General features: G+C 40.7%; 1 protein-coding gene across 1 annotated transcript in view; it reads right to left on the bottom strand.

Moving 5' to 3' along the window:
* Positions 1-19535: 19535 nt before the first annotated feature.
* Me1 (malic enzyme 1) overlaps positions 19536-24431 on the bottom strand; it is a 146067-nt gene continuing 141171 nt past the window's right edge. The window contains exons 13-14 of the mRNA XM_045160291.1: positions 24317-24415; positions 19536-21154 (exon numbers count right to left, since the gene is read on the bottom strand). Coding sequence (XP_045016226.1) covers positions 20984-21154; positions 24317-24415 — 270 coding nt within the window. The 3' untranslated portion in view covers positions 19536-20983. The remainder of the gene's footprint in view (positions 21155-24316; positions 24416-24431) is intronic.

The following is a 24431-nucleotide window of genomic DNA, read 5'->3' as shown; positions in this document are numbered from 1 at the left end:
TTAAAGAAAGAGAATTGGCACACCAGGGCCTCAGCCACTGAAATTGAACTCCAAACACTTGCACCACCTAGTGGGCATGTACAGCCCTGCACTTCCATCAGCATTTATTTCTTATGATAGGCTCTGGCTCCCTCCTACTTCCCAGACAGTTGACCTAACCTTCCAATTTTCCATTGTAAGAATTCCTTTTGAGTCCAGTTAGTACTGAAGTGAGCAGTTCTATTGCTGATTTTAATATATATATTTAGGAAGGCAAGATCACAGACACACACACACACACACAGGGTTGGGGGGGGACAGGGGCAGACAGTGCACACATTGTACTCTACTTTTTTTTTGTTGTTTTTCAAGGTAGGATTTCACCACTCTAGCCCAAGCTGACCTGGAACTCACTATATAGTCTCAGGGTGGCCTTGAACTCATGGCGATCCTCCTACTTCTGCCTCCTAAGTGCTGGGATTAAAGGCGTGCGCCACCACACCCAGCTCATACTCCACTTTTTGATAAAATCTTTTATTAGTTACCTTTCTCATTGATGGGACAAAATCCAGACCAAAAAAAATCAGCTTAGAGAGTGTTGTGGTTTGATTCAGGTGTCCCCCATAAACTTACGTGGGCTGAGTGCTAGGTCCCAGCTGATAGAGATTTGGATATTAACGCCTCCTGGAGGCAGTGTATTGTTGGGGATGGGCTTATGGGTGTTATAGCCAGTGGCCGCTTGCCAGTGTTTGGCACACTCTCCTGCCACTGTTGTCCATCTGATGTTGGCCAGGAGGTGATGTCCACTCTCTGCTCACACCGTTGTTTTCCCAGCCATCATGGAGCTTCCCCTTGAGTCTATAAGCCAAAATAAACCTTTTTTTCCACAAACTTCTCTTGGTGAGTGTGGGAAGCCATGCTGGCTTCATCAGGCTTTGCCATGTCAGCTTGTTTACTGCTTTTGTATCCTAATTGTCTGCGCATGAGCACATGATGTTATTCTTATGTGGTTGCTCACCCATCCCGATTGGGTGATACAAAATCATCTGATGAGACTTAAGCCAATCAGACGACGCTATACAATCACATGACCATAAGTATATAAGCTTGGCGCTCCGTAGGGTCGGGGTCCTTCTCTCTTTCAGCTTGGAGCTCCCAATAAAGTGTGCTTGAGAAGAATCCTGTTGTTGTCGTTCTTCCTGCTGGCGGGAGGGGCGCAACAAGTGGTGCCGAAACCTGGGAAACTTGTCAACAAACGGCCAGTGGAGAGGACCCCTGAGGCTACGTCCAAGGGAGGATTCAGAACTCAGCACACGGAGCGGCGGTACCGGTAAGTTCCCCTGGTGCTATATGATAAGTTTTGGCCTGTAACTGATCTCTAAGTACCGTGCATAAGGTTGCAAAATGGGACACAACCGCTCCACCTTTTTGGAGCCACTTCAGGAAGTATTAAAACAACGTAAACTTAAGATTTCAGATAAAACTCTTAAAGGGTTTTTGGAAGAAGTGGATATGATAGCGCCTTGGTTTGAGCTGACTGGAGGTTTAAATTTGACCTGCTGGGATAAGTTAGGCAGAGACATCGACCGTGAGTCAGAAACGCGAAAGTTGCGTGCAGGTACACAGCCCTTATGGCGCTTGGTGCGATCATGCTTGGAGGACAAACGTTGTGAAGAAGTGATCAGGGAAGGTCAACGCATATTAGCACATCATCAAGATAGTATGTCAGAGTCTGAAGAAAGTAAAAGGGGAAAACAAAAAAAGGTTAAAATAAAAAGAGAACCTAGGTTTCAGATAGAACAGAATAAAAGTGCACAGAATAAAAGTGAATCACAAAAGGAAGGGCTGAATTCAGGTCCTAAGCTTTATCCAGATTTAACGGAACTTGCAAATTTATATATAGAAAGTTCTAGTGAATCTGAGGGAGAAGAATTAATTCCAGAGGAAGAACAGGATTTTGAGGAAGTAGAGACTGAATGTGGTCGGGAATGTTCTCGACCCAGACAAGATGGCGTTTTTACTTCTCCTCCAGCTTATGCTTCTATGAGTAAAAAGTGTAAACAACAAGATGGCCGACTTCCGTTCGGGGCGTGCCCTTCGTCCGGATGTAGTTTGATAAAATCAGAGACTTGGAGAAAGTTGGCTAGTGCTTATCCAGTCTTTGAGGACCCTAATACCAATAATAGATATCATGCCGCTATAGGATATAAGGAGCTTAAGGATCTTGCAGAAGCTACTAGAACTTATGGAATAAATGCTTCTTTTACGATGGCTTTGTTGGAACGTCTTGCTAACAATTGTATGACTCCAGCAGATTGGTTTGGAGTATCAAAGGCTTGTTTAAGCCTAGGACAATATTTAGACTGGAAATCTTTATATACTGATGCTGCTCAAAGTCAAGCCAGAATAAATGCAGCAAATAATCAACCAGTATGGAATTATGATATGCTTATGGGACAAGGACAATGGGCTAATAATCAGATTGCCTATCCTCTTCAAGTTTATCAGCAAATAAATGCCATTGCTCTCAGAGCCTGGAGGGCATTGCCAAATAGAGGGGAAGTCTCAGGCAACCTTACTAAAATTATTCAGGGAGCTACTGAACCATTTTCAGATTTTGTAGCTCGCATGATGGAAGCCGCTGGTCGTATTTTTGGTGATGCTGATCAAGCCATGCCACTTGTGGAACAACTAATTTATGAGCAATGCACTAAAGATTGTAGACGGGCAATTACGCCCTGGAAAGGGAAAGGACTTCAGGCTTGGATGAAAGCCTGTAGAGAAGTTGGCGGTCCACTTTCTAATGCAGGGCTTGCTGCAGCAGTCTTGGCTGCCACTAGGGGGCACAGAGGAACTTCTTCATGCTTTAAATGTGGAAAGACTGGACATTTTAGAAAACAATGTCCTCAAAATAATTCTAGAATACAGGGTCAGGTGCGTTTGCCTGGCGTATGCCCTAAATGTAAAAAGGGAAAGCATTGGGCGAATGAGTGTCGCTCTATTAAAGATATCAATGGAAAACCAATTAACCATAAACAACCAATTAACCAGTCAACAGCTAATACAAAAAACGGGGTCAGGGGCCCCCGACCTCAGGGCCCACAAATATATGGGGCACTTCAGAATCCATCTCTCCGCCCTCCAGCACAATCAGACGAGCAACTCCAGGTTCCGCAGGATTGGACGTCTGTGCCACCACCAGACTCATATTAACACCACAAATGGGAGTGCAACCTGTGGAATCAGATTTTCAAGGTCCATTACCCTCTAATACTGTAGGTTTACTGCTTGGTAGATCTTCTTCAGCATTGAGAGGATTGACTATTACTCCAGGAGTCATTGATTCTGATTATACAGGCACCGTAAAAGTGCTTTGTTCATCTCAGAAAGGAATTATTGCTATTTCTCCTGGGGATAGGATAGCTCAGTTATTGGTTATTCCTAGCCTCCATAAGCAATTCCCTTCTAGTGAGAAAATTAGAGGGAACAAAGGACTTGGCTCTACAGGAGTTGATTTGACATATTTATCCATGGAATTAGATGAGAGACCAATTCTACAGCTTACTATTGAGGGAATAAATTTTCAGGGATTGCTGGATACAGGAGCTGACCGAAGTATTATTGCAAGTAAGTACTGGCCCAAAAACTGGCCTAAACAATCATCTTCACAAACTTTACAAGGTTTGGGGTATGCTCATACTCCAGCTATTAGTTCTCGGGAACTTACATGGTCTACCTCTGAGGGACAGAAAGGTAAAGTTAGTCCTTATATAGTAGATATTCCTATTACTTTATGGGGCAGAGATGTTTTGGCACAAATGAATCTAAAATTAACTAATGAGTATTCTCCTCAGAGTCAGTCTATTATGAAAATGATGGGTCATATACCAGGTAGAGGACTAGGTAAAAAATTACAGGGGCAAGTGGATCCTCTTGTGGCTTCTAGTAATCCAGACACACGAGGGTTGGGTTTTTCCTAGGGGCCACTGAGGATGCGATTCCCATTCCGTGGAAAACGGCTGAACCAGTTTGGGTACCTCAGTGGCCCCTTTCCGTAAAAAAACTCCTAGCAGCAAAAGAATTAATACAAGAACAATTATCATTAGGTCACTTAGAAACCTCTCAATCTCCTTGGAATACTCCTATTTTTGTTATTAAAAAGAAGTCTGGAAAATGGCGTCTACTTCATGATCTCCGAGCTGTGAATGCACAAATGCACCTCATGGGACCGATTCAGCGAGGTCTTCCTTTGCTATCTAGTTTACCAGATGGCTGGCTTCTTATTATTATTGACATAAAAGACTGTTTCTTCTCTATTCCTTTGGCTGTGGAAGATTGTAAAAGATTTGCCTTTACTCTACCAACTATCAATCATGAGGAACCTGATCACCGATTTCAATGGAGAGTTCTCCCACAAGGGATGGCCAACAGTCCTACTATCTGCCAACATTATGTCAGCCTAGCAATAGCACCTACTAGAAAGAGATTCCCAAAATTGAGGATTTGCCACTATATGGACGATATTCTCTTGGTGGCTCCAGTGAAGGACATTCTGTCAAAAGCATATCTATCTCTCAAAAAGGATCTTGAAGCCTATGGTTTACATATAGCTAGTGAAAAAGTACAGGAAGGAGAGGTAGGTAAATTCCTTGGAGCAACAATTACAACTCATATTATTAGACCTCAAAAATTACAAATTAGAACAGATACATTGCAAACATTAAATGATTTTCAAAAGTTATTAGGAGATATAAATTGGATTAGGCCATATCTGAAGATTCCTACTCATGAACTGAGACCTCTATTTCAAATATTGGAAGGTGATTCACATATTTCTTCATTTAGAGCTTTAACTCCAGCTGCACGAGTAGCTATTTTTAAAGTAGAGCAAGCTTTACAGTCTGCGCAGTTATGCAGAATAGTCCCTGGACAACCTATTCTATTGTGCATTCTTGCTACGCCAGAAACTCCTATAGGGGTTTTATGGCAACATGGTCCTTTACTTTGGATACATTCGCATTCTTCTCCTAAAAAATGCATAGAGCATTTTCCTACTATGGTAGCCACTCTTGCTCTTCAAGGTATAAAGTCATCTTTAATGCATTTTGGTGTGGCACCTGATACTCTGATTACCCCTTATAACTCTGAACAGGTACGTATTTTAGCTGCTACTACTGATAATTGGGCTATACTTATGTGTGCTTTCTCTGGCAAATTAATCATTTGCCCAGAGATCCGTTATTGCATTTTGTTTCGCTACATCCTATTATATTCCCAAAGATTACCTCACAATCACCTATTGCTGGTGCTTTAGATATCTATACTGATGGCTCTAAGACTGGTCTTGGAGCTTATGTCATTCAGGGTAAACAACCAGTTACTGTACAATTTGAACCAAATACACCTCAACTAGTAGAATGTCAAATTGTGTGTCATGTATTTGCACTTTTCAGTGAATCCTTTAATATAATTTCTGATTCTCAATATGTAGTTAATGCTGTTAAAAATCTAGAAGTAACAGGTCTTATTAAGGATACTAGTCCTGTTGCTGTACATTTATCCAAGTTGCAACGTTTAATTTGGTCTCGAACTAACCCATTTTTTATTCAACATATTAGAGCTCATTCTATGCTTTCTGGTCCCATGGCTGTTGGCAATGATCTTGCTGACAAAGCCATCAGAGCCTTTTTTCTATTCTCTTCTGATACATTGTCTAAGGCTCGTGATTTTCATAATTTGTATCATGTCTCCTCTGCAGTGCTACGCAAAAAATTTCATATCTCTCGGGCCATGGCACGTGACATTGTAGTTAACTGTCCTGCTTGCGTCCCTTTCTTACATTCTCCTCATGTTGGTATTAATCCCCGAGAACTACGTTCGGGAGAAATTTGGCAAATAGATGTTACTCATATCTCCTCTTTTGGCAAATTACAATATGTACATGTGTCTATTGATACGTGTTCAGGAATTATTCATGCTTCTCCCCTTGCTGGTGAACGTACTCATCATGTTATTACTCATTGTCTGGAGGCCTGGGCAGCTTGGGGCAAGCCCCGGGCATTGAAGACGGATAATGGCCCTGCTTATACTGCTAAAAGTTTTCGCCACTTTTGTGATGCTATGGGAGTAGTTCATACTACTGGCCTTCCTTATAATCCACAAGGGCAAGGCATTGTTAAACGAGCCCATCGGTCTATTAAAGAATGCTTACAAAAACAAAAAGGGGGAATAGGCCAAGGCCACACCCCAAAGAATAAATTATCTCTAGTGCTTTTTACTTTGAATTTTTTGACGATTGATGCTGCGGGTCTGACGGCAGCTGATCGTCATATGACCCAATCCCCTCCTTGTTATGAAGATGCAAAATGGAAGGATGTACTTGAAAATGTCTGGAAAGGCCCGGATCCAGTTATAGCCAGATCCAGGGGAGCTGTTTGTGTTTTTCCACAGGGCCAAGCTGATCCTATCTGGGTGCCAGAGCGGTTGACTCGAATCGTGCATCATGAGACAACAAGGAATGACAACCTCCGTATTACTACTGATGATCCTGAGCCTGTTCCTGCCGATGATGATAAAGGGAATTAAGATGCAGTTTTGGGCTGTGGCCAGAACATGGCCTGTCCCTATGCCAGTTCATTCATATTCTAGTGTCTTACCTACTCTATTTTCTACATCCTGCCAAGGGGAAATGCCTTGCATCAGGGATCCTATGCAAACACCAACAATTTATAATCAAACTTCTTTTCACCTGAACGGCACTTTGTGTTTTTTCCAAGGTAATAAGAACCTAGCTCCCCCATGTATTGTATTACAAAAACAAAATCTTAGTGCTTGGCAAGACCCATTAGAAAAGTCTAAAGTTGATATGAGTATAATAATTACAGCTTTAACTCAGATTACAAAGGGAAAACAAAATGGGTCAGGAGAGGGAGGTAATGTTACAAATGTTAATATTACCACTTTATTGATGCAGAGTGAAGTGACCGTCCCTTCTAGACAGCCAAATCTTAAGATAAATGCTAGTAATGTAAAAGGTGCTCCCTGGTGTGAACCTAATTATGCATTTCCTCCAATTTTTACTCCATGTCAGAGTGCAGATAAAATCCAGAAACAGATCTTACAGGGATTTCAAATGACCCCTCCATTAAGGCGTTACCAATTTAAAAGTAAAGGAGATGATACTCTTAGTAATAGTGCTGGTTGGCCGTGGTATAAATGGCTTCTGTCCAATGATGCAGGTGCAATGGCAGATGTGTCAGCTTTAACAGGATTATTGGGAACTAAACATGCATTATGAAATGTTTCAGCAGTTAGAGTCAATATGAATGATAAAATTTATATTAAAGATATAACTAAAAATCACCAATGGATTAATAGTAGCTTTAATCCAGCCTCAATTTGTGTACAAGCTCCATTCTTTTTTCTGACAGCAAATGTTAGCACGAACATCTCTTTGATAGATTGTAGAAATATCACATGTTGGCTTGCAGAGTGCTGGAATGCTAACATCAATCTGGCTTTAATAGTAAAATTACCTACTTTTGTCCCCATTCCAGTAGAGGCGGATCCAACTACCTTTCCTTTAGTGGGACTTATTCGTCATAAAAGAGATTTTGGTATTACTACAGCAATCATTTCCGCTATCATCATTTCAGCTGCAGCAGCAACTACTGCTGCTATTGCTATGACATCTCAGGCTCAAACTGTGGAAGTTGTTAATAATATAGTAGAAAAGACTTCTACAGCATTAGTAACACAAGAAGCAATTAATACACACCTTCTTGCTGGTATTCATCTAGTTAATCAAAGAGTAGATCTAGTACAGAATCAAGTAGAGGAATTATATAAAATAATACAACTTGGATGTGTTTCCCAGTATCAACATTTGTGTATTACTCCTTTGCAATTTAACTTTACTGCTTCGTTTAATCAGAGTCACAAGCTAGCTGAATTTTTGGCAGGAAACTGGACACTTGAAGGAGAACAACTATCTCGGAAGTTATTGTTCCAGATTGTACAGCTGAATGGAACTCATCTGGAGCCAATCTCTTTGGGAGATTTTACTTCTTGGCTATCTTCTGCATTTTCTTTCTTTAAGAAATGGGTGGGGGTGGCTATGTTTGGAGCAGCCCTTTTGTGTGGTATGGTGTTCTGTCTCTGGCTTATCTGTCGAATCAGACGACAACGTCTGCAGGATAACATAAAGATTGTGCAGGCATTCATGGCTTTGGATCAAGGAGCGTCTCCACAGGTGTGGCTGGCAAGCCTGCGAGATGGGTAGTTCCACCCTGTCTACTGTAAGGCCTTTGTACACCAAGTGACTTTGTTGTCATTGCACCTTGGAAGGCTTACATCCCTGCATAAGCAGCCTTTGCACCCCGAAGGGATTTTTCTCGTTGCACTCGGGAAGGTGCTTAAGCAAGTTTTTGGTCTTAGGCTCTACCCTCGATCGGACTGGCCATCATGAGGGTTGGTCCTTGATCGGGTATCCTGAGGTTCAAAACAATTTTTTAAAGGGGGAACTGTGGGAAGCCATGCTGGCTTCATCAGGCTTTGCCATGTCAGCTTGTTTACTGCTTTTGTATCCTAATTGCGCATGAGCACATGATGTTATTCTTATGTGGTTGCTCACCCATCCCGATTGGGTGATACAAAATCATCTGATGAGACTTAAGCCAATCAGACGACGCTATACAATCACATGACCATAAGTATATAAGCTTGGCGCTCCGTAGGGTCGGGGTCCTTCTCTCTTTCAGCTTGGAGCTCCCAATAAAGTGTGCTTGAGAAGAATCCTGTTGTTGTCGTTCTTCCTGCTGGCGGGAGGGGCGCAACAGGTGAGGTGATTTCTGCCAGCAATGCAAACCTGACTACAACAGGGAGGAAGGGTTTATTTTAGCTTAAAGCGCCAGGCTAGTAAGGGAAGGCACAGGGCAGGGTTTTGAGGGTCACATCCAGTCCACAGTGAGGAAGCAGAGAGCAATGAATGCTGCTGGTGCTCAGCCAGCTGTCTCTTTGATTCAACCCAGGAACCCAGCCTATGGAATGGCATCACCACTGTTAAGGAGAGACCAACCTATCTAAACTAACCTAGCTACAAAATCCACATAAATATATCCAGAGATTTGTTTCCATGGTGATTCTGAATCCCGTCAAATTGACAACCAGGTATTAACCATCAAAAATATTTTCTTCCATTTTATTTCCTTCCAAGATTCATTAGTATTACTATATTAGTTATTTGTAAATCCTTGGGTAATGGCACAAAAAAAAGTCTTATCTAATGATGGTGATTTTTTTCCCTTTTGATTTGGGAGTTACATATTTCTGCTTTTCTCTATATAATTTTTCATTTGGTAATTGCATTGTGAGCATTGTTGTTGTTTCTTTAAGCAGTCTAGAGTATTTTTTTTTTCCTGAATAAGGGCACCTCATTCATTTACCCTCGAGTTAGAAATAGAGATTGAGATTTTTATTTATTTATTTATTTGAGAAAGACATGCAGATATAGAAGAGAGAGAATGTGCTGTGCCAGAGCCTCTAATCATTGCAAATGAACTCGAGATGCATGCACCACTGTGTGCATCTGGCTTTAAATGGGTACTGGGAAATTGAACCTGAGTCCTTTAGCTTTGTAGGAAAGCACCTTAACCACTAAGCCATCTCTTTGGCCAGAGATTGAGAATTTTAATCAGAATTTAAGCTGGGTCAGGGTTGGATTAAATCTCAAGTTAATTCCTGAACTTATAAAAGCAAGGTCTGTCCTATTTATGGTAGGAGTGACCTATTTTTCATGCACATTTTAGCATGTTTATTCATTTTCTTAGAAATTTTCCTAGAAACTTCAAGTGAGAATTAGGATTTTGGCAGTGTTAATACTGTAAATAATTTATCAAACTGGCTTCATTTTACAGTCCTGGGTCAAAGGAAAGACTTGTTTCTCTTGAACTGGACAGGCGATAGAGTGACAACCATTAAATATAGGTAAAACTCCCCACACATGCACTAATCTTTGCTTTTTGGCCCTTTTGGTGACTTGGGGGGGCCACACAATAAAGATGTCAACAAGCATTATGAACGTGAGGCTTGACAATGTGTGGTTATAGCAATAGTAGCCTACCCAAGCCTATATAGGACTGTCCTCAATTTATGGATTATTTCTGGGGTGAAGTAACAATTTTGTGTTAAGGCATATTCCAATCAAGAGTAGTCTCATTTGGGGCGTGCTGGTGCATACCTTTAATGCCAGCATTTGAAAGGCTGAGGTAGGATCATGACTTTGAGGCCAGCATTGGTATGTGTGAGCCTGTCTCAAAAGTCCAGAGAATAGTCTATTTCCAATTTTATATAGGTGGTGGTTTGATTCAGGTGTCCCTCATAAACTTAGGTTTTCTGAATGCTAGGTCCCCATCTGGTGGAGATTTGGGAATTAATGCCTGCTGGGGGCAGTGTATTGTTGGGGGCGGGCTTATTGGTGTTATAGCCAGTTTCCCCTTGCCAGTGGGTGGCACACTCTCCTGTTGCTATGGTCCACCTTATGTTGGCCAGGGGTGACGTCCAACCACTGCTCAGGCCATCGTTCTCCACTGCCATTGTGGAGCTTCCTCTCGAGCCTGTAAGCCAAAATAAACCTGTTTTCCACAAGCTGCTTGGTTGGGTGATTTCTACCAATAATGTGAACCTGACTGCAACAGTAAAGTGGTGCCAAGGACTGGGATTGCTGCCAGACACCTGATTGTATTGCTTTGGCCTTTTGGAGCTGATTTTCAAGAGGAATGTGGAAGGATTTGAAACCTTGGTCTAAGAGACACCTTGCAGTGCTGTAAGTACAGCTTGATGGACTATTCTGGTCAGAGTTGAAAGACAGTAAGAACTATGGACTGTGAGGTTTAGCTTATGAGAGAAAGAACTTTGCTTGGACTGGGCCAGCAGTTTGTGTGAGAAGCTTGTTGTTATGCCCATGTCCTGAGAAGTTGTGCAGGGTTGCTTGGCGTAGAAATGAACTGGTGTGAGCAGAGGGATATGGCATATAAACAAAAAATTTTGGGTGAACTGTCACCCATTCAACTGCAATTGAGAGATTACCTTTGAGATTGGGCCATTGACCTGCACTGGGGCAACAGGAAGAATGTAGGGTCTTTTGGAGGGGCTTAAGTGCTCAAGAAGCATCCTGTTATTCAAAGTCTGCTTTATTCCTCCTGGATAAACAAATTGGCATCCTACCTAGTGTTGTGGAGTATAAGAAATGCAGAAAGGAGAGGGTTATTGAGTTTGCAACACGGTCCTGTGTTTTGGAAATGGCCATGGGCAGTGTGAAGCAGGTTTGTTGGATGCCTGCATGGAGACCCCAATGGGACCATGAAGATGAACACTGGATTGCAGTGCAGACCCAGTGGAGATGCTGGGACCATGAGATGGCTGCTAAGGAAAGCTGCTGGTCCTGATGAAGTTTTCCAGGACTGTGAGTAGCCTAGCTAGAGGGGCAGAATTGAAACTCCAGAGATTTGTTGCTGGTTAGAATTATCAGACTTGGAGATTTGTCATTGGCTAGAGTTGCTGGACTTGTAGCTACAGAGTTTGATGTTTGCCCTGGTTGTTTTAAATCTTGTATTGGTTGAATATTTCTTTGCTCTGCCCAATGCCATCTTTTGCAGTATGAATGTTTATTCTGTGCCGTTATGGTTTTTTGGGGGGATTTTTTGGTATTATGGCTCAGTTAAAAGATCTTGGACTATGGGGATGTATGAATATCATTGGAATTGATTAAACTATGGGGACTCTTAAAGTTGTACTAAATGCATTGTATTTTATATCATGTATGGATATCAGTTTTGGGGGCCAGAGGCAGAATGCGGTGGTTTGATTCAGGCGTCCCTCATAAACTTAGGTTTTCTGAATGCTAGGTTCCCAGCTGATGATTTGGGAATTAATGCCTGCTGGAGGCAGTGTATTGTTGGGGGCAGGCTTATGGTTGTTATAGCCAGTTTCCCCTTGCCAGTGTGTGGCACACTCTCCTGTTGCTATGGTCCACGTGGTATTGGCCAGGGGGGTGATGTCTACCCTCAGCTCATGCCATTGTTTTCCCTTGCCTTCATGGAGCTTCCTCTCAAGCCTGCAAACCAAAATAAACCTCTTTTTCACACAAGCTGCTTGGTTGGGTGATTTCTACCAGCAATGTGAACCTGACTGCAACCATATCTTTAATGATTTTTTTTGTTTGCTTTTGAGGTAGAGTCTCACTCTAGCTCGCTGACCTGACACTCTGTAGTCTCAGGCTGGATTTGAACTCATGGCAATTCTCCTACATCTGCCTCCTGAATGCTGGGATTAAAGTATGTTTTCTTCATAGAAGATAAGAACATTGAGGGTGTCGTAGCACACACCTTTAATCCCAGTGGGACCCTACCTTGAAAAACAAATAAAACCAAACCAAAACAAAAAATATATGAATGTTATTTCTATTGCTATACTTTATAACTTCCTTTTGCTTATATTTACAATATCTAGTTGTTATTACAAGGAGAGAGGATCTAGATGGCTAGTGAAGATTTGTCTAAGATGGTAAGCTTGAATTTTATTAACTTAATAATTTGTAACACTGTTGGTTGTGTACAAAAGACTATTGCAAAAATAACAGTATGAGCGCTTCTCTGCCAAGTCCTTTTTATTCTTTTGCACTTGTTAGCATATAAAATAACAGACTTTCTCAGGGCATTTTCATAACAGTTCTGTCTCCAGTGGTAACACTTTCATGTCACATACTGTCCCCGCTCTGCATCCTTAAAGTTTCATTTTCCCTCCCTTGGGCCCAGTTTTACTTTTTGATCTCAACCTACACTCACACATAAATAAACATGTAACAATTTCAAACTAGGGCTTGTACACAAAAGCCTGGGTTATCTTACTTCATATGCTGTTTTCCTATTCCATCCATTTTCCTGCAAATTTCACAACTTTTTTTTCACAGCTGAATAAGATTCCATTGTATATATGTATGTACATGTAAATTCCATTATGTATATGCAGAAGTGGACATGCACCTTATTCCACATCCTTGCTGTTGTGAATGAAGCCACAACAAACATGGATATGCAAGTATCCCTGTGGTAGGATTCATAGTCTTCATAGTCCTTTGGGTATATGCTGAAGAGTGGTATGGCCAGATCACGTGGTAGTTTTTTTTTTTTTTTTTTAAAGGCAGGGGCTTGCTGTAGCCCAGGCTGACCTGGAACTTTCTGTGTAGTCTTAGGCTGGCCTCAAACTCACAGCAATCCTTCTCCCTTGGCCTCCTGATTCATGTGTCACTTTGTGCATCTGTCTTTACTTGGGTATCAGGGAATTGAACCTGGATCATTAGGCTTTATGGGCAAGTGCTTTAATTGCTGAGCCATCTCTCCAGACCCATTTGTACCTATTTTTAGCTTTTTGAGAAACCTTCACACTGTTTTTTTTTTTTTTTTTTTTTGGTTTTTCAAGGTAAGGTCTCACTCTAGTTCAGGCTGACCTGATGTGGTCTCAGAGTGGTCTCAAGCTCATGGCAATCCTCCTACCTCTGCCCCAGTTCCATGCTGTTTTTTTTTTGTTTGTTTGTTTTTTCTTCAAGGTAGGATCTCGGCTGACCTGGAATTCACTATGCAGTCTCAGGGTGGCCTCGAACTCACATGATCCTCCTACCTCTATCTACCAAGTGCTGGAATTAAAGGCATGTGCCACCTCGCCTGGCTCTTCACACTGGTTTTTATAATGGTTAAACTAGTTTATAACATCACTAACAGTGAGTAACAGTTCCCATTTCCCCACAATCTCACCAGCATTTGTTACCATTAGTTTTATTTCTTTATTACTTAAAAAGAGACAAAGAGAGAGAGAGAGGCAGAGAGGCAGAGAGGGAGAGAACGGGTACACTAGGGTCTCTATCCACTGCAAATGAACTCCAGATGCATGTGCCACTTTGTGCATCTGGCTTATGTGGGTACTGGGGAATCAGACCTGGGTCCTTAGTCTTTGCAGGTAAGTACCCCAACTGCTAAGCCATCTCTCCAGCCCGTCATTATTTTTCTTGATGACAGTCATTCCTACTGCAATGAGATGGAATAACAAAGTAGTTTCAATTTGCATTTTCCTAATGGCTAAGGATGTTGAATATTTTTAAAAATATTTATTGGCCATTTGTGTTTTTTCTTTTGAGGCATATCTATTCAGTTCATTGCCTCATTTACTGGAATTTGAGTTTTTTTCTTGTTTAATTTTTTGCAGCTTTAGGTATTCTGGATACTGACCTCATGCCTGAAATACCGCTGGCAAAGGTTTCCTCTCACTCCACTGGCTGTTCATCCTGCTGTAGTTTACTTTGCTAGTCAGATTAAAAAAAATATTTATTCATTTACAAGCAGAGAGAGATAGAGAAGAACAAGAGACACACATACACATAGACGTGCGTGCGCATGCATACACACACACACACACACACACACACACACACACACACACACACACACAGAGAGAGAGAGAGAGAGAGAGAGAGAGAGAGAGAGGGAGAGAGAGGGCGCTAGCTAGCTCTAGCCACTGCAAAGGAACTCCAGTTGCATGTACCACTTTGTGCATCTGATTTTATGTGTATACCGGGGGATTGAACCCTTGGTCATTAGGCTTTGTAGCCAAGCATGTGAACCACTGGGCCAACTCTTCAGCCCAGCTGGTTAGCTTTTTAATTGCATTTTTCAATTCTTGGGGCTATTTCCTATGCAATTGGGGTTCTTTCATATTCTCTATATTTTAGCAGTTTTAGCATTTTGGGTTTTAAATTAGGGTTTTTCATCTACTTTGAATTGATTTTGTGCAGGATCAGATATGGGTCTAATTTAGTTATTCTGCAAATGGATGTCACATTTTGGCAGCACCATTTGTTGAATAGACCTCTGTCAAGTGTATGTTTTTGGCATCTTTGTAAAAAATTAGATGATCACAGCTCTGTAAGTTTACTTCTGGGTTTTCTGATATGTTCCATTGGTCTACATTTCTGGTTCTGGAGGCAATACCATGCTCTTTGTCACTATGACTCTGTAGCATAGTTTGAGGTCAACTATTGTGATGGGATGTTGTGGACAGGTATGGTAGCACACACCTCTGATCCCAGAATTAGAGAGGCAGGGTTCTGTAGGAAGATGGTCATGAGTTTGAGGCTACCTTGAGACTAGTGAATTCCACCAATGGAAAAGTTTTTTTTTTTTTTCTAAACTAAAAACCAGTAATTAAAACTTCAAAACTAAATTATATGACAGACAGCTAGACTTAACAGGTTCCTCTGAACAGTCTACCCATTAGACAGGGAATACACATTCTTCTCATTATCAAATGAAGCCTTCTCTAAAATTCACATTATAGGCCACAAAACAAGCCTTAATGAACATAAAGTATTGAATTAATTTCTTGCATCCTGTCAGACCACAAAGGAACACAAGTAGAAATCATAGCAACATGAATCTCAGAAAATACACAAACACTTGGAGAATGAACAATATATATTTTTTTATATATATGTGTGTGTATAGTATGCATGTGTATATCCATGCTGGCATGTGTGTATGCACACATATGTGTGGGTGTACATGCATATGCGTATGAATGTATATGGAGTCCAAAGGCTGATGTTAGGTGTTTCCTATGCTCTGCCTTATTTACTGAGACAGGGTCTCTCACTAGAACCCAGTGTTCTCTAATTTGGCTAGTCTAGTTAGCCAGCTTGCCATGGGTATCTCTGTTGACCTCCTGAGAGATTGGATTATAGGTGGATTGCCGCACTTGCCCAGCACTTATATGGGTACTGGGGTTCTGAATTCTCATCTTCATATTTACTTAGCTTTATGCACTGAGCTATCTTCCCCACTCCCTAAACAAAATACTTTTGAATGAACAATGTGTCATTGAGAAACCAGAATAAAAATGTGAAAGTTCCTAGAATCAAAGAGCATAACCAATTAGTACTTCTGGAATACAGTCAAAACAGTCCTCATAGGAAGGTTTATGGTCATAAGTGCTCACATTAAAGATCAGAGACAAACAGGGCTAGAGAGATGGCTTAGCAGTTAAAGCACTTGCCTGCAAAGCCAAAAGAACCAGGTTTGAATCCCAAGGACCCAGGTAAGGCAGGTGCACAAGGTGGTGCATATGTTTGGAGTTTGTCTGCAGTGGCTAGAGGTCCTGGCAACCCATTCTCTCTCTCTCAAATAAATAAATAAAAATAAAATATTTTTAAAAATCAGAGATAAATAACCTAATGATGTACCTCAAAGGTCTAGAAAGACAAGACACTTGGGATGGAGAGATAGCTCAGTGGTTAAGCGTGCTTCCTACATAAGCATGAGGGCATGCGGGGCCTGAGAATGCCCACATTCAAATCTTTAGAGCCTACATAAACAGTTGGGCATGACCATGCCTATTTGTAACCCCAATGCTATGGGGACGGGAGAATGTCTGAGGCCAACAAAAGGCAAGCTCTGGAATCAATAAGAGACTCTACTACATGGGAAAAAAAAAAAAAAAAACCAGGCAGGTGAGTGATGGAAAGAGACACCTGATGTTTTCCCAGGCTGCGACAGGTAAGCCCACAGGGCACCGCATCAGCACAAACACATGCTATGTGTTCAAGATTAAGATTAAGGACCCATGCTCCTTAATCTGCATGGCTGATTTATGAAGAACTGGAATAATCATTTTATCTACTTTATTGAGGTATTACTTATCAAAATGGTTTTGAGAACACACCCTCCAAGGTCCCAGGTTTCATTTCCCTTGAAGAAATGCAGTGTTACAGTGCCTGGGATACACTGTCTTTTCTAACTGCAAAGTTCAGCATGGTAGTCATGAGCTGCTACTGTGGCCAGTCCAAACAGAATCGAAACTCAAATATTATGAACTGATTTTTTAAATTGTAAAAATTTATCAAAAAAGATCATTTGAGGTCTTATGAGTTTTGGTTCAACTATGTAAGGCTAAGAGTATTACAACAATGTAAATTCTATACAATCCTACCAAGTAGAACTGAAGCACATCCTCCATTACTCTAGGTATGAGATTGCTTTTCTGAGTCATAAAAATTGTTTTACAAGCTATACTCCTACCTGCTTCATAAACCCTAAAGAGGAACTAAACCTCCCCGAGAAAGTCAGCAGGCAGGAGGACACCCCACCACCAGATGCAGACTGAGCCCAAAGGAGATGAGCTGTATGAGCACACAGCTCGGTACTGATGAGGACTTCCTTCCCTCCTCTCTCCCTTCTTTTCTTTCAGACAAGGCTTCTCTACATAGCCCAGGCTGGCCTTGAGCTTTGGATCTTCCTGCATCAACCTCCTGAGTGCAGACATCATAGACCTGGACCACCACACCTGGCTTAAACAAGGACACTTCTGAGATACTGTTAATTACCTGAGAACAAAGCCCAAACAGACAGAGACCAGCCATACTGATGCACATCTGTAGTAGTGGCTACTCCTAAGAAAGCCGCAAACAACCATCCTAGTGGAAAGGCAGTGTGGGAAACTACATTTCTGGGCACAAAGCACCCTGGGACCTGTGGTTAGCAGCATTCAGGAAGTAGCTAGTTCAAAAGGAACAGTCTAGGGATAGCAGTATCTGGCCATGGGGGTGTCTTTTGCTGCCTGCTCACTTTTACAGGGAGGCTTAATTCTATTTCAGGGTTATAAAGCAGGTCTCCCCAGCTACTTTTTAAAGGGATTGGATCCAGGAGCTTCCTCATGCTAGGAAAGCATTCTACCACTGAGCTTTACTCCCCATCCTATCTCTAGTTTTATTTTGAGCAGGGTCTCATTTGTTTTGAATTCATTTTGTAGCCCAAGTAGGCCTTGTTGTGACTTGTGTGACACAACCACTCCAGTATCCAGTATCTGGGGTTACTGGTCTGTGCCACCAGGCTGGCCTAGGGCTGGGTTCTGACATGAAGGCTTCCCAGTTCTATGGGGCATTTAACCAGATGGAGAATGCAATAGTGGAGATGAAATTTCAATGTGTACTAAGTCCATGGTCAAGTTTCTCTCTCCCTAAAAATTTTAGCTTATAAAGGTTGAAGTTGGCTGGGTATGGAAACCAGTGTGGGTCTAGCAGGCACAAGGGAGAGCATCAAATAATATACAATATCTAATTTTCATATTAACTAAATTTGGAAATACTTTGACAAAATATATTAGTAACAAATTATACTTGTTTATTTTTTTATAAAACTACTAGAAGAGGGCTGGAGAGATGGCTTAGCGGTTAAGCGCTTGCCTGTGAAGCCTAAGGACCCCGGTTCGAGGCTCAGTTCCCCAGGTCCCACGTTAGCCAGATGCACAAGGGGGCGCACGCGGCTGGAGTTCGTTTGCAGAGGCTGGAAGCCCTGGCGCGCCCATTCTCTCTCTCCCTCTAACTGTCTTTCTCTCTGTGTCTGTCGCTCTCAAATAAATAAATTAAAAAAAATAAAAAAATAAAAAAAAAAACTACTAGAAGAAAATTTAAATAGCACATGAGCTGGGTGGGCTTATACTTAGCAGGCTGAAAGCAGAAGGATCACTGTAAATCAAGGGCTACAAAGTGAGTTCAGGTCATCCTGGGCTGGAGGGAGATGCTGCCTTGAAGAAAAACCAAAAATAAATAAAATAACAAACGAGATAGTACTAGTTCTAGACTGTGGCTCAGTGCAAGGAAAGGAGAAGATGAAGGCAAATCAACATGTATTTAGATCCTTCCTTCTTTGCTTGTGAGCCTGTGGACTTAGGTTACTCACACTGTCGGTCTCATAAAGAAACCAGAGGGACATTAGAGAATGAGACAATGTAGGCAGAATCCTTCACACTTAGAAAGTAACTATTAATACTGTGTCATCATCTTTTCGTAAGAGCAAAAACGAAGATCATTCACCACAGTACCCAACACATGATTACATATGTATTAAATGAATGAAGTCCATACTGGAATATATTGTTAGATTATTTTTCGAATTCATAACACTTTGTAACATGGACCCAAGTAGCAGTATTACCACTTTTTAAATATTTTATTTTTATTTATTTGAGAGAGAGATACAAAACTAGGCAGAGAGAGAGAGAATGAATGGGCACACCAGGGCCTCCAGCCTCTGCAAATGAACTCCAGATGCTGTGCCCCCTTGTGCATCTGGCTTATGTGGGTCCTGAGGAGTCAAGCCTGGGTTGTTCGGCTTTGCAGGCAAATGCCTTAACCGCTAAGCCATCTCTCTAGCCCCATTAACACTTAAAAATTTATTAATTTATTTGCAAGCAGAGAGAGAGGGGGAAAGAGAGAGAGAGAGAGAGAGAGAGAGAGAGAGAGAGAATAGGCACAGCAGGGCCTCTGGCCACTGCAAACTAACTGCAGATGCATGTGCAATTTTGTGCATCTGGCTTTATGTGGGTACTGGGGAGTCAAACCCAGGTCATTATGCTTTGTAGGCAAACACCTTAACTGCTGAGCCATCTCTCCAGCCCCAGTAGTATTACTTTAAAATCTAACAGTATTTTAAGAAAAATAACAATTATTTTATAAATTTATTCATTCACTTTTTCTATGCTTTAATAAGTCTTTTGCATAGACAAATACATTTACTTAGAGCTTTTTGACAATAGGCAAATAAACAAGAAAAAGGCAGGAATTCTGAATCTTTATAAATAGCTATATTGAAAAGAAACCCTTCAACAGATGTTACCATTAGAAAGTTCCCAATCCTTTTAACCTACCCCTTGAAAGAATCTATAATCTTCACCTTTCAATATAATCTCTTTACAGCACAGTTTACTTTGAACATCTTATGCTCTTTAAAGGACTACTTTAAAAAACAGAAGTCTTTAAATACATAGCAAATGTTATTGTACCTGAGATCAAAAATTTGGAACTGTTTCTATTCATTCAGTCATTAATTTATAAGTAAATTAATGCAACTCAGGGAAGTAGTTATACTTTCAAATATAATGGTCTTGGCAAATAAAATGTTTTAGTTTCTAATGGAAAGACACTTGTAATATTAGGGACACAGTTTCAAAGCTTTCTCCACACTCAGAGGCAGGTGAGATAATTGCCATGCAGTGGACTCTCAGCTACCTGTGCTAATCACAGGGACATTGCGGCAGGTCATTCTCACAGACAGCTTGTCTGAGAACAATGGTTTCAGTTTTGCTCTTTATTCCTGACACCTTTGTCTTCAAAAACTGGCTCCCGAGCATGCCCTTCTCAAGGATCTCAACTCTGTTTCAGCACTGCCCAGGCTGTGCTCATGAAAGCAACCAATCACAAGAGCTGAGAGGCAGGGCATATGGTCAGAGGGAAGGAAAGGTGCTTTGAGGAAGAATTTGGAACTCAGGCCCAAGGTAGCAAGAGCTTTACTCTATCTATGGGATGTAACCATGACAAAAGAACGTTATAATCTAAAGTTGCACAAGGTATTGTAAACACCAGTGATCTTTCTTAGAAATATTAGCATTCATGGAAAGAATAAATATAATCTAGGACTGGAATAAAAATACCTGAGAAGTTTGTTTTTTTTTTTCTCTAGGCAACAATGTAGTGTATCTGTTTAGCAAAAGTGCATTTATGCCTAAACTCATTTCTACCTTTATTTTTAAAACGTAGATTTTAACAGAACAGTCAAAAAAGAATTATGGATTTTAGTGCTGTGATTAAGTTTGACTAATAGATATACCAATTTATTAATAATTTGGGTCTTCCCTTTAGTTTCCTACAGAAAATTATGAGTTTCTCAGTCATAGGTACAATTCTTTTAAGGAGAATCTGGGCATAAGATAGAAGTCATAAATAACTGGAAAGTAAGAAAAGCAAATTGCCTAGTGTAAAGTTTACCCTAATTTATATTAATAGCCTTCCACAAATGATTGGTGGTTAAAGGAAAATTACCTTATGCTAAGCATATTGTGAATCATCATAAAAGATTTCAACCTTTAAAATCTACAATTTATTAATGGAGTTAAAAATCCTATTATGTTACTGGCTAGCTTTGGTCTGTATTTTCTGGACTTCTTTAGGCCAAGAGTAACAATCAGGTAGAATCTGGTCATAACTGGTGCTATACATTTGGGAACAGACAAATGCTTCTTTGTCTTGTGGTTCTGGATAAACTGTAGCTGTATTTTCTTTGTATGCATCATTCACAATCTGAAAATAGGAAAAGAATATTCAATATTTTAATAATGAGAAGGTGATGTTGAACACAAGTCAGTAGATGTTTTATCCATTCAAAACTTAATCTACAATTTATAATTATTATTTGTGAGTAATTTGTAATTTAATTTTTAAGAAAATGATACTGCAATGTAGTGTATATAAACAAAAAATACAAAAAATGAAAATGCAGTTATAAATGATATATACCAACAGTGGAAGTGACACAAACACTTAAGGAAAGTATAACTAGTAGAAGTTTCTGTAAGTGTGATTATATCAGTATTTCTCAAAGAAGTCAGTGTTAAAAGTCATAGCAATAAATAAATTGAACTAAATACTGGAATATTCCTGCTATCCTTTATCTGGAATACCTTGAGTTTTCAGGAATACCTGTTCTGACCACAGCCTCCTCTAAGTCTACATTTAAGCCAGCACCTCTGCTCCTGCTTGCCCAATCATCTGGAGCCCACAGGCACAGGGAGTGCTGCTCTTTGCCAGCATCATAGACTCCTGTTTCATGTTTTGTGTGTCACATGCACCATTCTAGACCTTGATCTGAGGACCACTACCTGCTTGTTTCTCCTTTGGCAGCTGTCCATCAAAGAATTGTCCAGTAGAGAACTGTCCATCAGAGAACTGAGCAGGTGTTTCCTGTAGCATCAGAATTTTCCTAACCTTATCTAGGCCCATGTGGTTTCCATTATAGATGTATCCTTTACAGATAACTTTGTTGTAACTCACAAAAGGTAAATCTAAGCATCCTGCCTTTGGATCCCCCTCTGGCTCTCATCATCTACTTAGGAAACTACAACCCTGAAAAAACAATGTCTCTTTCTCTCCAACTTCATACATCCTCTCTTCTACCTTTCTTCAGAATAGAGTCTTTTTCTCTACCTGTAAAAGAGTCACTCCATTGGGATTATTTTATTTATACCAATTCTAAAAGAATAATCACAGAACTGCTATTTGTGATTTTGAAAACATTACAGTGAATATATAAATTGTGGCTAAAACAATTACTTGAATTGTGAGTAAGTGCCTATGAAAAAGACGACAACAAAAGCATGTACAGATCACCCTCGAGGACTGGCTGCCTCCAGTGAGCTGTTGGTCAAGGAGGCTCCACAGGATCCCGAAACAATATAATTTATTTCCAAGGCTCTTGGTTGTCCATCATAACTAGATGGTAATAAAATCCTATTGCTGAAGTGTTTTCTTTTAAATTCAGTAATTTACTTTTATTTATGTTATTTGTGGTAGTAATTCTGGAGACCATAATGTATAATTAATACTGTTCTTATAATTGCACTTGTTATTGATTTCTCCAGGTATTAAACACAGTTTATACAAAGCCATTGGACTTTAAACTGCACTGAGGTTATTTCCCAAGGTAATATTGCACCTTTTCTTAATATCTTAAAAAACCATACTCAGCACATTTTGTAGGCTGATGAAATAAATTGCTCAAAACACTGCCATCTGTAGTGTGCATATCAATAAACATGTTTTATTTCCAATCATGCATCTCCCCAGTTTAAATTATGACCCACTCTGCTCAATTGGTCTTTACAGACTCCATAATTCGTGCTGTTCATGGTATTTCTTGAGTTCACAATTGTGGGTTGTATTAACCTCCTAAATACACAGCTTCATAATCTTTATGGCCAGATGTGTTTTAGAATATTGAATTTTCTAGATATTAGAAAGGCAGTGTGATGTCTAAGCCAAGAACCTTATAGCAAGGGTCCCAACCAGAGCTGGGGTACTGTCTGATCATAAAGAATATTAGTAGTCCTCAGTAAAATCTGGTGAGATCATTTCAAATTGCTTCACTCCTGCTAAGGTCAAGCATTGCTATAAATGAGGTTTGGCACTGAGGTTTCTGGTTCAGATCCTCGAACTGGGGGGTCCTTAGGCTTCACAGGCAAGTGCTTAACCACTAAGCCATCTCTTCAGCCCTGAAGTGTTTTCTTTATTCAGTTGTAGGTCACTGAGATATCACCCTTGAGCTGAACTGGAAGCCTTCTCTTTGCTGGCTAGCGTTATAGTTCTAGAAAGTACTATCCAGGCTACTGGGGGGAAGTCCTCAGCAATGTTTCCCAGCAGTGGATCCTGTGAGCTATGCAACTGACAGAATGTGCCCACTAGTGCAATAGAGGCATGTCTGTTATGGGGGTTTTATCTTAAAATTGAGGTGAGTGGGGCTGGAGACATGACTGGGCAGTTAAGATGCTTGCTTGCAAAGCCTTAATAACCTGGGTTTTGTTCACCAGTGCTCACGTAAAGCTAGATGACCTGAATGGCTCATGCATCTGGAGTTTGTTTGAAGCAGCTGGAGGCCCTGGTGCAACCATTCTCTCACTTCTTGCAAATGAATAAATGAATACTTTTTTTTAAAAAAGACATGAATAAAAAAAAGTCAGCTGGTTGTGGTAGGACATACCAGTAGACAATTGCTGAAGGGGTAGAAGCAGTAAGATCAGGAATTAAGTGGCAATCCTGGGCTACACCTTATTTTAAAGTGAGAAAATAATTCTAATTAACCATGTGGTGTGTGGTATTGGTTATAGCAGCCATAGCAAACTGATATAACCACACTGCAGAAAGTAAACTGAGTTTCTCAGTTGAGTTATAGAAAACTTTCCTGCCTTCTTGGCCAACTTCTCATCTGTGCTTCTCATCTCATTCACTCATCTGTGGCCCTAGCAGCTCTGTGAGTTCTTTACCCTCACGGTTTTGCTTTCTGCACAGGACTATGGTTAGGCAGCTAGGAAGAGGTCACTGAGGACAGACCTCTCCTCATACTCAGCATGGGACCCTACCTCCTGTGTGTCTGGCAATATACTAATTCTGAGGGACTGGGAACTATCACAAGGACCCTCCTTCTTTTGAATCTTAAACACCATGCCTCATGGACAGCTTAGTCAGTGCTTGATAACACCTTTTGATAAAGAGGGTAGGCAAGGCCATAACTGCCTGCAATAAGGAGAATATCCTGTTTTATACCTTGAAGGAAACAGCTTGAAATCAGGTGAGAAGAAACATGACCCACCTGAAGACATATTTAGAAGAAGAGAGGAATGACTTTCCCTTAACTAGCTGTTCATTTAGCAAGATGAGGAAGGAAAAATAATGAGGCTTATATAGTTTTACCTTTACTGCAATCTTCAGTGAAACATCTCTGATGGTATTCAAGGGAGGATAGAGCCGACCCTCTTCCAAGTGTTTATCTGACACTTGTTGAGATATGACCTTACAAAAGTAATAA

The sequence above is a fragment of the Jaculus jaculus genome, chromosome 10, assembly GCF_020740685.1.
Source record: "Jaculus jaculus isolate mJacJac1 chromosome 10, mJacJac1.mat.Y.cur, whole genome shotgun sequence".
Taxonomy (NCBI): domain Eukaryota; kingdom Metazoa; phylum Chordata; class Mammalia; order Rodentia; family Dipodidae; genus Jaculus; species Jaculus jaculus.
Note: the sequence above shows the minus strand (reverse complement) of the source record. Positions and strands in the feature narration are given on the sequence as shown.